Genomic DNA, 16483 nt, shown 5'->3' on the forward strand with positions numbered 1-16483 from the left:
GTTTATTGTATTTTTATTTTATTATCGCATTTTTACTGCTTTACTTTATTTTACCGCAATTTTGATACTTGTACAAACACATTTTTAAAGAGTGAAAAACTTAGGCACATATATCATGAACATACCACAATAACCTAAAACAGCCCCTGTGTTCGACCTCGGATCATACCGAGAAACTTGCAGTTGAATTACACTTGGTTCCATCGTAAGGAAACTTGCGACAACGCACGACATACTACGTGAACATCCATAATTAAGGCATATCTAGAAGTAGTATCGCATTATTTCGAGCATAGAACATCACACATCTTAGCGTTACAACAAGTTTATGGCGTCATTGCCGGGGAGTGGTTAACGGTTTATTCTTTGAGTGTGTTTTTCGTATTTTGCAGTCATTATACTGGTTATACAATGTGGAAAGCAGCCTGACGGTTTATGAGTCCTGGTGCTGAACCGTAATTCGAAGCTGACCCAAATATCGAGCGTACTTTCCGCTCAAGGGCACGTCAGAACCGAATTAGGCGAAAGAAGGCAGTCAGCATAGCAGACAACAATGATAATGTGGTACCGGTTGTGAACCAAGGGGTTGTTCAACCGGCTCAAGATCCTATTTTCCTAGCGGCTGATCGCAACATCCCGATGCGTAATTAATGCGGCACCCAATTTCTATGATTTTTCGCCTGGAATCTCGAGGCCGATTGTGGAGGAGAACACGTATTTCAATATTAAGTCGGTCATGCTGCAGATGATTCAAAATGTCGGGCAGTTTGGAAGTCTGTAAGGTGAAGACCCACACGCCCATCTGACCAGTTTTGTCGAGATGTGAGATAATTTTTCCTTACCTGGCGTGACCCCAGAGAATATAAGACTGTATCTGTTCCCTTACACCTTGACGGGCGAGGCTAAGAGGTGGGCTTACTCACTGGAGCCAAATGAGATCACTTCATGGGAGCAACTGGTGGAGCGGTTCATGAAGAAGTTCTTCCCACCTTCCGTCAATGCAAGGCGACGAAAGGACGTGTTAAACTTTGAATAGAAGAAGAATGAGACCCTAAGCACCACCTAGGTGCGATTTAGGAGACTGGTGAAAAACTGCCCACATATCGGGAGCCCTGATTGCTTCTTGATGGAAATGTTTTATAATGGCCTAAACAGAGCAACACAGGCTGTTGTTGATGCCTCCGCGGCAGAAGGTTTTATGGATAATATATACACAGAGGCTCAAGTCATCCTCGACCGCATCTCGTGGAATATGGATGACTGGATCGACGATGGATATGAAGGCCGAGGCGCCAAGAGAAGGAAAAATGAAACAGCCATTGTCCCTGCGGAGACAATGACCACGTTGTCGCGCAGATGGCCACGGTGACCTCGATCCTCCAGTCAATGGCAATTAACGAAGGAGCCATTGCTCCACAATCAACGCAACCCGCTGCACCGACTCAAGTGGCAACAATCAGTTGCGTCAATTGTGGAGGGGCTCACGAGCTGACATGTGCCCATTGAACCTTCAGCAAGTGGGCGCTATCCAGAACAACCCCTTCAGCAATACCTATAATCTGAGCTGGAGGAACTATCCCAACTTTGGTTGGGGAGGCAATCCCAACCTAGGGAGGCCAGTTAACCATTAAGGGGGCAGTAGAGGGAATCCGCCTTTTCACCACAATCAAGGGCAATCAAGACCACACAACCAGCAACCATCATCATCTAGCACCTCAAGAAGCTCGTTAGAGATGCTACTGAAACAATATATGGATAAAAATGATGCAGTGATACAAGCATAAGCGTCTTCAATAAGGAATCTAGAGATCCAACTGGGCCAACTGACCTCTGAGCTAAAAAGTCGAACATCGGGAACATTTCCCAGCAATTCAGAAGCCCCAGGATCTACAGGGAAGGAGCAATGTCCTTAAGGCATTGAGCAGGCAAGTTTGATTGCCTGGGAGATGTGGATTGCGATCACTCATGACAATACTATGTTTAATGCTTTATTAAATTTTTGTCTATTTGAATTCTGAATTTTGTCTTCAATTCTTCATTTAATTCAATCTTGACTTTATGAATTCATTTCCTCATTTGTTTCTTTGCATTTAATTCTGTCTCGTCTTTAATTCTTTGACTTTTTCTGTAATTAATGCATTGAGCTTTAAATGGTGAATGATTGAGTAATAAAGGAAAATTTATTGCCGCAAGTCATAGCACTAGCGTTGATGAAAAAAATATATAATAAAAAAATAATAAAACAATTAACAACAAATATGCAAGGCGACAATGGACACATCTCAAACCAATAAGGAATGCTTTGCGTTCACCTAACTCAACTGTATTGAGTTGAGGGGTGTGTTGTGCTCACATATGTCCTTTGCCCATCCTTAGCTAAATGCACTATGTTGAGGTATCCTCCAGAAATGCGTTGGTTAAGGGGTGTGTTGCGGGGATATATGCGTTGTTGCCTGTCCTCTCTGAAAATGCAGTTGCGTTGGTGAGCACAATGTGTTAATCTTTATCTTGCGTCCATTCAAATAAAATATTACAGAAAAATCCTTTTGGCAATTTGGGGGGAAGTCCAATCGTTTCGTATCCCCAAGCAATTATAACTTGGCAAACGAAAGGACAGCTTTATCTGAAATTCCATAAATGATGGAGGTGGAACTATGCGCCTGTTGAGCTGCTCGAGGCCTGTCGCCTCAAAAAATCGCGTTGGGCCCACCACGGCCCAACCTATAAATAAGACCTCCTCCTTCATTTGAAGATCTTTACCTCACTTTGGCAAATCTGAACCCCTAAGCGCTTTGCACCTAGACCTTTCTTTCTCCCCAGCAGCTCAAGCGTTTTACCAGACCTTTCCAAGCTCGTATCCATGGCTGACCAAACTCCCAACCAATCTGTTTCACCTTCCACCCCTGACCAAGTAGCCATACGAGAGGCAGCATTCCACGATGCTAGTCGCAGACTTGCTGCCCAAGGCCACACTGTCCTCAGACTCGCCGGGAGAGCCCGAAGAAACCCTCTGGCCGTTAGGCCTCCTTTGTTCAAGAGACGAGGAAGCACTGAGAGCATGCCTACGCCAACACCTGCCGTCTCAACTGAAAGTGAAAGGAAAAGATGCGATGATACGGAGGTGTTTGGCAACATTCTGAGTACCTTAGAGCAAGGAGGTGGACTGCTCGAAGAAGGGGTTGTAAATAAACCACTACCTACGGAGGAGGAGACGGTGGAGGTAAAGGATGGAGTAGTGGTGGCGGAGGAAGTGGTGGTTAAAGAAGAAGAGACTGGAAGAGGCGTTCTGGCCCCTGAGATTCCTGAGGTGACTGCCAACGCAGAAGCCTATGACGGACCTCCAAGAAGAGAAGAAGAAAAGATTGCGAGAAAGGGAAGAGAATAAGAAGAGATTGTGATGGAGGAGGTCAAGAAAGATGAGGTTGCGTTGAAGACCACTGACATTGCGTTGGAGGAGGTTGCGGGGGAGGCGCAACCATAAGTGGTTGAAGAAAAGAAGAAGAAGACCAAGGGAAAGAAGACAAGGGAGGTTGAATCTTCTCATCATCACAAAGAAAAGAAGAATAGAGAGAAAAATGATAATGGTGAAGGTAGGGAGGCCAAGAAAGAAAGAAAGAAGAAGGAGAAAGAAGAAAAGAGATTGCGCCAGTGTGAAGAGAGGCACCTAAGAAAAGAAGAGGAAGCAAGGCAGAAAGCTGCGAGCCCTGAGAATGATGGAGATCAACCTCCAAGAGGGAGGTAAGGGGGGAAATGGCACAATTGATGGAACCGGTACAATCTATACCAACAATTGGATGCGACTGAGGAAAAAGATGAAGCAAAGGAACCCCTTATTGTTGCGTTGCAGGAAGAATTCACCACAAGAGTCCAATATCGACCCTCAAAGATTAATTTTGGCATTGGAAGAGAAAGAGAGAAAAAGAAAAAAGAGGATGAAAAGCAAGAAAAGATGGAGAGCGAAAAACTCATCATCGCAGAGGGAAATAAAAGAAGAAGATTGGAGTTCAAAGAGATGCGAAGCAACAATGAGCTTACCCGACTTAAAGCGATTCGGAAGCACGAGGAGGAACAGCGGTTGTTGTTAGCCTCTGAGCAATTCGAAGAAGAACTTGCGAGAGAAAAAAGAGAAGAAGAAGAAGAAGAGAAAAGGAAGAAGGAAGAAGATGACAGATTGTTGTTGGAGGAGAAAAGGAGGAAACGTAAAGTCAATAAGATGCACTTATATAAGAGCAAGAGCAAAGAACTCGCTGAGCGCGAGAAAGAAGAGAAACACGGAGAGCGGGAAAAGAGAGAAAGACAAGCAGCCCGCCTTGCGTTGGTAAAAGGCAAGGCTATAGTAGAAAGCAGCAAACTCTCGGCAACCAAGAAGTGCTCATCAAAGAAAAAGAAGAACGATGATATCTTGATCGAGATGCGCTTCTTTCCTGCACCAAATCCACTACCTGACCTCATCACGAGCGTAATTGTGGAACATGGGTGGGATACATTTTGCCAGTGCCCATCCATCATAGTGCCTCAGGTAGTGCAAAGCTTTTACCGCGGGCAGCTACATGGAGATAGAGATGCGATGACCTTTAAGGGAGAAACAGTATCCTTCAACGCAAGAGACATCAAAGAAATTTATCAAATGACAGATAACCCTAATGCGCCAGGGAACAAGATTATTGATGATCCCACAGAAGAGCAAATGGAGGATGCGTTGAGGATACTAATGCAACCGGGCACGAAGTGGTCGGTCTCTCTCAAAGGTATCCGCACCTTGGAGTCTAAGTCCTTACTAGTGGAGGGAAGGCTCTAGGTCTCTTTGGTCAAGAAGCGGCTGATCCCAATGACGCATGACACAACTATATCAAGGGATCAAGTCATGGCCGCATACTACATAGCCTGCAACATTCCTATCGACGTAGGGCAGTTGATAGTAAGGCAGATCAGAGCTTTAGTGGGGCATGTTCGGGGATAGTACTTCTTTCCGTGGATTGTTTCAAGTCTATGCCTATCTATGGGTGTAGGCATTGATAAGAAGCCCATGCCAAAAGTCCACGGCCTTATCAACATAAAAATCTTGAGGATGTTCCTCAAAGATTCTCCACAATGCCTCGAGCTGCCAACAAAAAGACCTGCGATCGATTTGAATGCACCTCAAGAACCAAGGCCCAAGAGACAACGAAGAGAAGATAAGGGAAAAGATCAGGAACCTATGGACCCTCTTCCCTTAGTTATCCGGCCTCTAAACCCTCTAAGCCCGCCAGCGCAACCCTCTTCCTCTTTACACAAACATTTTACAAACATTCTTCTTGTCCCTAACTCTCATGTTATTTACCCAGCAGCCCCCACTTCACCATCAGCTTCATCACTGCAACCCACCATTCCACTGTCACATGTTGATGACCCATACGATTTGGATGAAGGAACCTCTACCCAACCCCAAAACGATGTTGGCGAGACATCGCAGGCACAACCATCCTTCACCTCCATGGCTGCATAGTTAGCTGAAATGAGAACCCTTTTTTCTCAACAGCAAGAGCTTGTCTCTCAACAGCATCACTTCTTCAATCAGCAATTTGAGGTAGTAATGGAGCGCATTTAGGAGATTCAGCGTAGTGCTGCAACTTCAAGGGAGGCGTTCATCAATATGCAGTGCAGTATGCATAGGATCTTTCTGCACCAAAGACAGATAGTGGAGCGTAACCAAAAGTATTTTAATTTCCTCACCGCATATCTGCATGGTCCGATGGTGCCTCCGCATCTAAGGTAGCACTTATTGTTTGATGACGCTTCTTTTGCACCACCTCAACATCCTTCACCAGATCCCCCTGCTTCTCAACCTTAATATTTACACTTTCTTTTAATAATATTTTTTTTATGTGGGCATTCTTTATTTTGTATTCAATTCATTTATTCTTTGTAAGTTAATCAAAATCTTTGACTCTTGTACAGGCAACAGAAAAATTTTGTATTGCGTTCATTTGTGATTTATGTGTATACTTTGTTAATATTTGATACAATCAGAGTACATATTCACTCTACTTTTTGCCTGTGCCTTTTTTTTATCTTCCTTTGTTAATTTTTGTGACATTCTTAAACTTTTATTTTTACGATCTTCATTGCGTTGCTATGATGTATTATATGTTTATACTTAGAAACATTTCCCATACTTAGTAAATTCGACTAATACTTAGTTAATTCTTAGTTTAGCAATACTTTACCTTTTATCTTTCAAGTTCTGGTCAAACCTTCTTTTTGAAATTTTCTTCTAAGTGTTTGTCTAATCTATCCAAACAATGCAATGAGAACCTTGCTCATCTTTAAATTTGGGGGTGGGGAAGGTCTGAGCAGATGAGATCAAGGATATACAGTATTTAAGAAAATGCGTCCATTTTAAAAAAAACAAAACAAAAAAATAAAAATAAAAAAATTATGCAAAACTCCAATGTCAGCGCAAGGGAAAACCTCAAAACTGTTCCCAACCTGATAAGAGTTTAGTTGTGAAAGGAGCCTACTCGTAGTTGGATGTTCATATGACACCCATAGGAGCAAGCCAAAATGAAGGTGAGTTTCCAAGAACAACGTAGTATGAAAAGAAACAGAAAGAGAAAAAAAAATATAAGAATGCAAGAGACAACTCCTCTGAATATCATGAGTTAAAGTTGAAATTGGCACACAACTGTAGTTGGATGTTCGCATGACACCCGTGGGGACAAGCCAAAATGAAGAGTGTAACCATGATCAACAGTTTCTAAGTAAATAAATGACGCAAAGTTTTACTCACCGCATATAGATACATCAAGTTTTTTTGACAAAGAAGAGATAAACATTCTATTTTGAAAACTAGAAAAGCATCTTTGAGCAGAGTTTTGTTACATAGAAGAATAAAGTAGGGCTTGCTAAGAATTAGCAAGGATAGAAGGAAACTGCGATGTCAAGTAATGTGCCTAAGTATAACATTCGGAGCAACCAATCGTCGCAAAAATATAGGATAGGAATTGAGCATGATTGCCTGAGTACAAGATATGCTTGAGGACAAATATATATCTAAATTTGAGGGTGTGATAACTTGTAGAAATACAAGTTATTTATGCCACCTTATCTAAATATTGCAGCTAAAAGTTAGTGAATATGCGTTGATTGTATGAAAATTAGCTTAGAATCACAATATTATAAATGATTGCAATTACACCCACTAACACCATAAAGATGGAAGACAAGCCGAATTTTACTCTGTTTTGTAGGAAACCAAGTCACCGCTTACGCGCAAAGCTCACGAGAAACTGATCAACACATCTCTGTTACATTGCGCCCGTCAACCAACAATGAAAAGACGATTACTGCAATGACGGCGCAATGCGACAGTCGGTCCAAAGCTGTATTTCAATCTCATGTGATAATAAAAACAACACCGCATGCAAATTCACGATCGGAAGATGCAGTTGAGCAGCGAAAAAGTGGAGGATGGAGACACGTGTACAACCAACAGTTATGCAGAATTGACGATTTGATTGCATAACAGAAGAAATAATTATTCCTCCATCTTCGGAATTACCATAACAGCAAGTGGTGTCCACAAGGCCGGAGTCAAAGATCTGCACCTATAAATACTCCATAGATTTCAGAGAAAATTCATGCTACTTGATACGGGGCTAATTGTTGTAAAAGTGTTGAGAGAAAAGGCTGAGCTGAGTGCTTAAGTGAAGAAATCCGGTAAGAAGACGAGACAAGGCGAGAGGTGAGTCTCAGATCTAATCTGTCAAAAACCCGATCGGAAGCTCTGTGCATAGATCTCTGCTACCGGTGGAGCAAGTCTTAAAGGGAAGCTCTTCCTACCATCAGATCTATCTAATCCGGCAAGCAGATCTCCATCGAATCGGTGCCAAGACGTTGGAACTTGTTTGTATCTGTTCTATCTCTTTTCATCGTTGTATTTCACTTTCTCTTTATCTCTTCATTCACATACCATGTATCAAACGCTAATAAACATATTAAATGTTTCGATAGCTTTCATATTCCATTTTCTATCTATTTTCGTTCACCCGTTAATCACTTTCTTCATGATGTTTTCTTAATTCCCTGATAGTTAATATGAATTAAATAAGTAATTAATCTGTGTTAAAGATATAAAATGCATTTAGCTAAGGCATGCTAGACGACATCTTCACCTGTGAGAGCAGAAGTAAAAATGTCATTCTGATCTATCAAGAGAATGTTAGAAGAATGCGTTAACTAAAGCGAGTAGTACTTCCAGACATGGAAGCAACCTTGCGTTTATTATGTTAGTCTCTGTTTCACCACAGACATGTGGGAGCGCGGCCGATCACTGAAAGGTGTACGCCAAAAGAAGAGTGGAACAATATTTATAGCTTCAATGCAATTGAGAACTTGCATTGTTTATATTATTTATCTTTCTCTTTCTATGTTGTTCATAAGACTTGTCGCCGCATTCCATGTTCTTTGCATAACCTTCACAGCCAACCTTGACCCCAGCATCTTATATCATGAAGCCTGTATCTTGTATCATCTAGCTTAGGTTTATTGTATTTTTATTTTATTATCGCATTTTTACTGCTTTACTTTATTTTACCGCAATTTTAATACTTTTACAAATACATTTTTAAAGATTGAAAAACCTGGTCGCATATATCATGAACATACCACAATAACCTAAAACAGTCCCTGTGTTCGACCTCGGATCACACCGAGAAACTTGCGGTGGAATTACACTTGGTTTCATCGTAAGGAAACTTGTGACAACGCACGGCATACTACGTGAACATCCATAATTAACGCATATCTAGAAGTAGTATCGCATCATTTCAAGCATAAAACATCACATATCTTAGCGTTACAACAGCGAGCGGGGGCGTTCTATACAAAGAGTTTGTATAAGACCTAACCACGAAGTGTTAATGTCTCGTTATATAACACCGTTCATGATAGAGACTTCACTTCACTAGGATGACCATAGGTAACATGATCTCAATCTTGAGTGAGTTGGGAACTCTTGCCACTGAGGGCGGTCCTTTGATTTGTATAAGTGCAAGTGGCCATGTCGTCGATTCAAACCTACCATTTTAAGGATTTGTCTGATTTGGGAGCTGGGAACTCAGCTACACAAGATCAAATTCACTCCTTCCCCGAGGCAAGGGTAAGTAGATAGATGGCTCCCTTAAGGACTGATTTCAGGGCTTGAACGATGTGGCGCCACACATCTTCTCTTGGCCTGAGAAGTGTTCACACATAGTTGGACTATGTTGTATTGTGTTAAAGGAATCAGTGGTACTTAAGGAGTGAGATGTAATTACAGGAGAAAAATGGTAAATTGGTCCAACTGTACTTACAAACATCTGTGAAGGGTCATCGTACTCATGATTGGTTATATTCGATGGACACAGAAATATATCTGTGGTAGGAAGAGTTCAGCTGTTGGTCTTTAGTGGAATCACTGACAGTTAACGGATGGTGAATCTCGTGGCTAAAGAGTTTAGTCAGCTATTCACATACCGTTGAAACTTCGAGCCACAGGTCCATTAGGGCACCTGGTTAGCTTGGATAAAGTCGAGAACCAGTGTTTGGGTTAATTTCAAATGTTCAAATTGACAAGAGGAAGTTCAATTATATATGATATAATTGGACTGGTTAATTATATATGATATAATTGGCTAAATATATGAGATACATTATTTTGGAGGAAATTAGATATAAATATGATTTATATCAAGTAGGGGTAAAAATACTATAGTAGATATATGATATTAAACTATAGGATATAAATATAATATGATTATATTTATTAATTAAATTAATTGATTAATTATTTGGTAATTAATCGATTAATCCACGTTCGGACGTGGGAAGTTGAGGCTGTGAAGGTTATGGTAACCGGGGGGTTAAAGCTTTGAAAATCGTTTTCATTTGATTAATGTTTTCCGTCGTGCATTCGTATCACCCGCAGCCAAAAAGAATCCATGAAAGAGCGATCACGAGAGCCTATATGATAGAAGCTCGTTCATCTAAACATTCGTCTAGTTCACGCATTCTCTAAACGATCGTATACATCTTTCCTAAACGATTGTTTAGTTTTTCCTAAACGATCATGTAGCTCTACTATACGATAAGCATTTCCATTATACGATAGCAAAGTTCATCTCCCACTTGCTTATCGTCTACACGACGTCTTCTCCTCCGTCCTCTACCAAACTCACCAGAGCCCACTCTTTAGGTTTCTGACGCCGAGGATACCCGGGTTTGTCTTGTGGTGGTGTCGTCCCTGCGACATTGTTCGTGTACGTTCGGATCATGCTGTTACAGTCGACAGACTCGCCGGGTGGTGGTAGATCGGTGGGAGGTTTTCCCCTACTTTGGGTTCAGTCGTTCGAAGAGTGTCTTCAACTGGTATGAACCCTGTCCTTATGTTTTATTGTATTCTAAGCGTGCCGATTATGAGTTTAATATGCATAACTGTTAGTATGGAATGTATATCGTTTATGTTTCGATCAATGTGAAATCGAAGCGATCTAAGCCCACTCATGGAACTCTCGGTATGAGATCCTTCAGTCTCAATAGCGTCGGCTTAATAAGCCTCCTATTTCAAAGGTAAGATGGGTAGATAACTGGGGACATAGGGTGTAAGACAGAATTCACTCCTACTCATTTTTAGGGATAATAGAGAGATTGTTTCCTTAAGTGCTGACTCTGAGTCTTGAACAAGGGGCCATACCCTCTTGTTGGCCCGAGAGGGACTCGGTTTAGTGATTGGATCACAAACCAATTGTTCAATAGAGGATCAGTGGGACTTAAGAAGCAAGATGTAATCCTGGGAGTAAAACAACTTTTGACCCAGTCGTTATTACGAACAACATATGAATGGTTGACTTACTGATTATTGTTATATCAAGTGGACAAAAATAGGCTTTAGTGGAGTGGCCCGTAGTTAACGAATGTCAGTAATTGAGTTAAAGAGTATAGCCAGTTAATCTCAGATGATTGGAGCCCATGATCTATAGGTCCATGAGGGTCTCTCTACTAACTCATATCGTACTAAACCCTAGAAAAGTGGGACGAACGAATTTGAAGTGTTCGAATTTAATTTTTGGAGCAAAGCGTTAAATATATACAATATATTTAACTCAATGTTTAATTGTGAATTAAACATAAAGAGAGAGAAAATATGATATATTTAAATAAGACTTAAATATCAAGATTATGAATAGGGATACATATTGATTGTGATTAATATCAAATTAAATTAAATAAATTTTTTAATTAATTATTTAATATTAATTTGATTTTAAAATTAATTATTAAAATTTATTTTGAAATTAAATGGAATTGGTCAAAATTGCAATAAAAGTCAAAATAGTTGATTAGGTCAAAATTGCATCAAAAGTCAAATTTGTTGACTACGCCAAAAATGTAATAAAAGTCAAAAAGTCAAAATTGTTGACTTTAGACTTTGAGAATCAAACTTTGATCTTTGACCAAGTTAGTGGAAAGATCCAACAATTTTGAGTGAGAAATTCCAACATTTGCATTACTAGGTGTTGTTTTCAATTGAAGATACTTGTTCCATTAATCCCACTTTGAGTTAGTGGATTTTTTAGTGTCAAATTCTCATCATACTAAAAGTTGCTTGTTTTGCATGATATGACCTACAAAAAGAATAGTTATATGAAATTTGGCCAAGTGGTTTTTCATGATATTTTTTGAAAATCTTAACTTATTTTTCTCTCAAATCCTTAACATTTTCCTATCCAAATTAGTCACTCACCGAATTTCACCATCCCATTTTAAGGTCGGAGAATAGTTGGGAAAACTCTCATTGTGGTCTACGAATCGTTCGTGAGGAGATTGGAGCTGATTTGAAGAAGTTTTGAGACTACAAAGGTTATATGTCTTCTATCCCTTTGTTCTTAATTTAATTGCATACTTATTCTTTTGAAATTAACTTAATTGGAGTACTTTAGATTCTTTATTTCTTCCGCTGCATATGTATTCGTTCTATCAATTGTTTGTATACTAACCTATCAAAAGATGATGTAATGGATGACTACTTTGCCAATATGACATCTCTATCCCTTCTTTTTCTTCTATAATTTCTTTCTTATCGTTCATCACTTCCCACATATCTTGTCATTATCATCTTTAGTTGTTTCCATCACTATCTATATTGGAATACTTTGAATATGATATCTAGCTCTTTGAACGACCAAGTATGGGGTCGTTGCCAGGTCAGCGAGTCAGGGTTTTCATTCCTAAACCCTAAACTTAATTGTATTCGTATTTATATTATTAACATTATTTATGATTTTGGCCCTAGAGTTAAAATGATGTATTATATAAACTCTCTAACTCTGATCTACTGGGCGCCTCTCATTCTGTAATTTAAAATTTTCTCTTTAATAAAATTATTCTCTCCCTCCCTTGGATGTGTGAACCACATAAATATATGTGTTGATTCTTTTTTTTTTTTTCTTTTATGTTGTTTGTTCCTCTTTGATTGTTAATTTCTTTACTGTCTACATCTTTCTACTCTATCATCGTCCTCCAAAAGCCATAGCTTGGTTCCAAATTATCTTCCTATTAAGCCAACTAGATGAACTTAACTTACAAATGATTTTAAACTATTTTTCAAAACCTAAAAAATTACTTTTAAAATTAGATCAAATGAAAACTATACTCAAATAAAGAAATGATTAAAAGTGATTAGTAGGCCTCCAATACCTAGCTTTTCTTTTTTTGAAAAAATCATTATCTAGTTTTTCAATTCTCTTTAATAAAATAAATATGAAAATCGTGAAAAAAAGAGAGTTAAGTGATCAGTGACGACATTATCCGATAGTAAATAAGAATCGCAAACTCACCCTTCAATCTTCATCACAGTCACGCCACTCTTCTTCTCTGCTTTGCTCTGTTTTTTTCAGAATCCATTTCCCACTCATCGCTTCTTCAGAAATAATGGCGGCGGCATTATCCACGGTGATCGGATCTCAGCCGGCGATCAAAGTCATCGCTCTCTGCGGTTCTCTTCGCCAAAATTCTTACAACAGAGGCCTCATTCGTGCTGGTGATCCAACTTTCTCTCCTCATTCTTCTTCTTCTTCTTTTTCTTCTTCTCCGTTTTGCTCTGTTTTTTCCAATCTTCCCTTGCCGTGGTTGCATAGCAGCGATGGAGATAGCGAAGGAGTCGATCGATGGATTGCAAATCGAATATGTAGATATCTCCCCATTGCCGATGCTCAACACTGATTTGGAGGTTGATGGAACATATCCGCCTGTCGTTGAGGCGTTTCGCCGGAAGATTCTAGAAGCCGATAGCTTTCTCTTTGCTTCGCCGGAATATAACTACTCCGTTACCGGTATATTCCTTTTCATTTTTCTTTTCTTTTTTTTTTCGTTTTCATTAAATATGACCTGTCAGCCAATTTTTATTGGAACACGTGTCTTGCAGCAATAATTGGACCACAACACTAAATTATTGGAATTTTTCTAATATTGTCCCATAAAATTTCTAGTAATGAAGGTATGTTTCAAATACATTTTCTTGTTTAATTTAAAAAATGAGTCATTTTGAAAAAAAATTAGAGCATTTGATAATCACTTCAAATAATATATTTTAATCAATTTTTATTTAAAGTGTTTAAATAAAAATATTTTGAAAAACAATTTTCTCTCAAATTAATCCAAATGAGCCTTAACTATTGTACAAGAATTTTTTTTCCTAATATATACTATCTTGTCACACTATAAATTTACTTCATAAATTTTTGTAGACCTCACATTAATGTCAGTAGATCCTATCTTATTTATAAAAGTGTATTGACATAACACACAATAAGTTGGAGGCAGTATGAAAAATTGTCTAATATAGGAAATTTTCCCACGAAATTATAATTTTGATTTAAATATACTTTCTCATTGTACTTTTTGGTTTTTGTTAATTTTAGTTCCTATATTTTTAGAATACTCATTTTGGTCCTCATACTTTTAATTTTGGTTCATTTTCGTTCATTTTGGTTCATTTTGGTTCTTATAATTTCAAAATATTCATTTTGTATTTTTAACTTTTGTTCCTTTGGATTCTTACTCTTTTTAAAAAATGATTATTTTGGTCTCTTTATTCTCATTTTTATGAAAATTTTTCGAAAGTTCAAAAACTAAAATGAACCAAAGTTAAAAGCATAAGAACGAAAATGAGCATTTTGAAAATACAAGTACTAAAATGAACTAAAATTGAAAATAAAGGGATCCAAATAAACATTTTAAAAGTATATAGACCAAAATGAACCAAAGTCGAAAGTATATGGACCAAAACAATATTTAAACTAAAACGAATAATTCAATCAATTTGACTCTAAACTTTCGCAAGTATATTAACATATTTTTCATATTCGTTTGAGAAATGTAGTGTGAAACATATAATTGTTTCAAATCAAACATATATATTGATATAAGTGAATTAATTTAGATTCATTATGCATTTAATTCTTATACAACTGTACACTTCTTCTCGGTTGAAAAATCGATAATTAGAATTGATGCATGGATAATTCCCGAAGAAAAATTTAATTGAGAGTATAAATTGATCCACTTATGAAAGTCTAAGGTTTAATCAATAAAATTATAGTGTCACACACACAATGATTATCTAAATAGGATGCTAATGGAAGGTGTAAAATGATACACATACAAAAATTCAATGTTTAAAATGATATAACCCCAAAGTTTAGAAGTACAAATTGATATTTTTCCTTATATTTATTTGGTTTCTTAAGCTAATACATTCTCAAATTCTAAATTTTATATTTGTATATGTTTTTTAAGATTAAAAGTAATTATCCAGTATGTCCTTCAACTTTCAACTTTGTATCATTGATTTCTTATTTTATTTTCTGGTTAATAGATCTTTGACCTATTTAATATTTTTTTTTATATTAACATATCTATTAGACATAAAATTTTAAAAATTTGTACTAGTTCAATTTATACTATATATATTAAAAGATCAATACAATAAATTTCCCTTCCACATCAATGAGTAACAACAAAACCCAACAAATATAAGTGATTAATAGTATCCTTGACTGATCAGTTCATTTCCATTATAAAGTTCAAACCTCTACTTCCCCATTTATATTACTCAAGCACTTTGGAAAGAACTACTTCTACATGTTATTTGAGTTCGATTTAGTTGTGGGTTGTGATCATTGTTGTTATTAGCACCATTGAAGAATGCAATAGACTGGGGATCAAGGCCACCAAATGTATGGGGAGACAAAGCAGCCGCCATTGTTAGTGCAAGTGGTGGCTCTAGTGGTGTAAGATCACAGTACCATCTTCGCCAAATTGGAGTATTTCTTGACCTTCATTTTATAAACAAGCCTGAGTTTTTCTTGAATGCACATCAGCCACCGCCTAAGTTCGACGGCAACGGCGACTTGATCGATGCCGAAGTTCGAGAGAAGTTGAAGGCTCTTCTTCTGGCCTTGCGTGCATTTTCCTTGAGACTGAAAGGAACTAAACCCCTGTAAATTGATGAACATTAGTGAGATATTATTGATTGACATGTGTCAGAGAATGGATAGGTCCTTTTGTTAGAGCATATTGGAGTACTTGGCTTTGAATAAATTTTGAGAACCAAGTATATACAAACTCATTTTCTAAACATATAAATGTGTAAACTTGTTGATTTTGAATTTCCTCTTCCATAAAAATGATATATATTTTAATAAATTTGTTATTATTGTGTCCGTATTTATGTACTAGAATTTTTAAATATGACGTGTCACTATGTCTATGTTGTGTCATAAATATGCATTATATTTGTATTCGTATTTCTTACGCTATGCAAGTGAATGTTTGATTATTGTTTAGGTTTTGATACGTTTTTATTGAAGATTTGTTTATGATTGGTTATGAGTGTTATTGTGCTGCAGGATACATAACTACTTTTGTGGATATTAAGGATACTATTAAGGGGTTGTTTGGGGTGTTGGAATGTAATTAAGATTACAGGAAATCTGGGGGTGTTGGGATGTGTGAGGAATCAAGAGTAGAATGGAAATGAAATCGTGAAGGGTCAAAATGTTGGAAAGAGAGCTGGGTTGAAAACTGTGGGATGAATAAGTTTGGTATTACAAATCGGGTCCAGAGCGCTCAATCCAAACACGGATTTTAGATTACATTACATTATAAACACACTCCATTACGGTCTACCAAACAGCCTCTAAGTATCTTCTTTGTCCAACTGTATGTAGAAATGATGGGAATGTTCCTAGCTATGTATGGGCAATGGGAGGACTTGTATGGCTTTGTTTAGCTTGTTATTTTAGCTATTTGCACTTATGTACTCTAAGGTTTAGTTAATTAAAATTATAGTTCGATTTAGAATGACTTTTGAAATGTTTGAAAATGCTTTCTTAAAAAAATATCTTTTTAAATACTAGAAAGTCATTTTAAACATGTTTTTATTTTATACTTTTTTAGATGATGG

General features: G+C 37.7%; 1 protein-coding gene across 2 annotated transcripts; it reads left to right on the forward strand.

Moving 5' to 3' along the window:
- Positions 1-12302: 12302 nt before the first annotated feature.
- On the forward strand, positions 12303-15723 carry LOC120068393 (NAD(P)H:quinone oxidoreductase-like). Of its 2 annotated transcripts, none has more exons than XM_039020143.2 (3): positions 12303-13057; positions 13158-13349; positions 15211-15723. In XM_039020143.2, exons 1-3 carry the CDS (start codon positions 12949-12951, stop codon positions 15519-15521), a joined length of 612 nt encoding a protein of 203 aa, XP_038876071.2. In that variant the 5' UTR covers positions 12303-12948; the 3' UTR covers positions 15522-15723. The 2 variants fall into 2 exon arrangements, with proteins under 2 accessions (XP_038876071.2, XP_090164188.1); XM_090308062.1 differs by having other exon boundaries at positions 12677-13057; positions 13155-13349.
- Positions 15724-16483: the final 760 nt, after the last annotated feature.

The sequence above is a fragment of the Benincasa hispida genome, chromosome 12, assembly GCF_027475165.1.
Source record: "Benincasa hispida cultivar pf3 chromosome 12, pf3_genome.v1.1, whole genome shotgun sequence".
NCBI classification, from domain to species: domain Eukaryota; kingdom Viridiplantae; phylum Streptophyta; class Magnoliopsida; order Cucurbitales; family Cucurbitaceae; genus Benincasa; species Benincasa hispida.

Coding starts and splice junctions, on each gene's coding strand:
- LOC120068393 (XM_090308062.1), top strand. CDS start 12,949: ATGGCGGCGGCATTATCCACGGTGATCGGATCTCAGCCGGCGATCAAA. Junction 13,058..13,154: donor CAGAGGCCTCATTCGTGCTG/GTGATCCAACTT, acceptor GTGGTTGCATAG/CAGCGATGGAGATAGCGAAG. Junction 13,350..15,210: donor ATATAACTACTCCGTTACCG/GTATATTCCTTT, acceptor TGTTGTTATTAG/CACCATTGAAGAATGCAATA.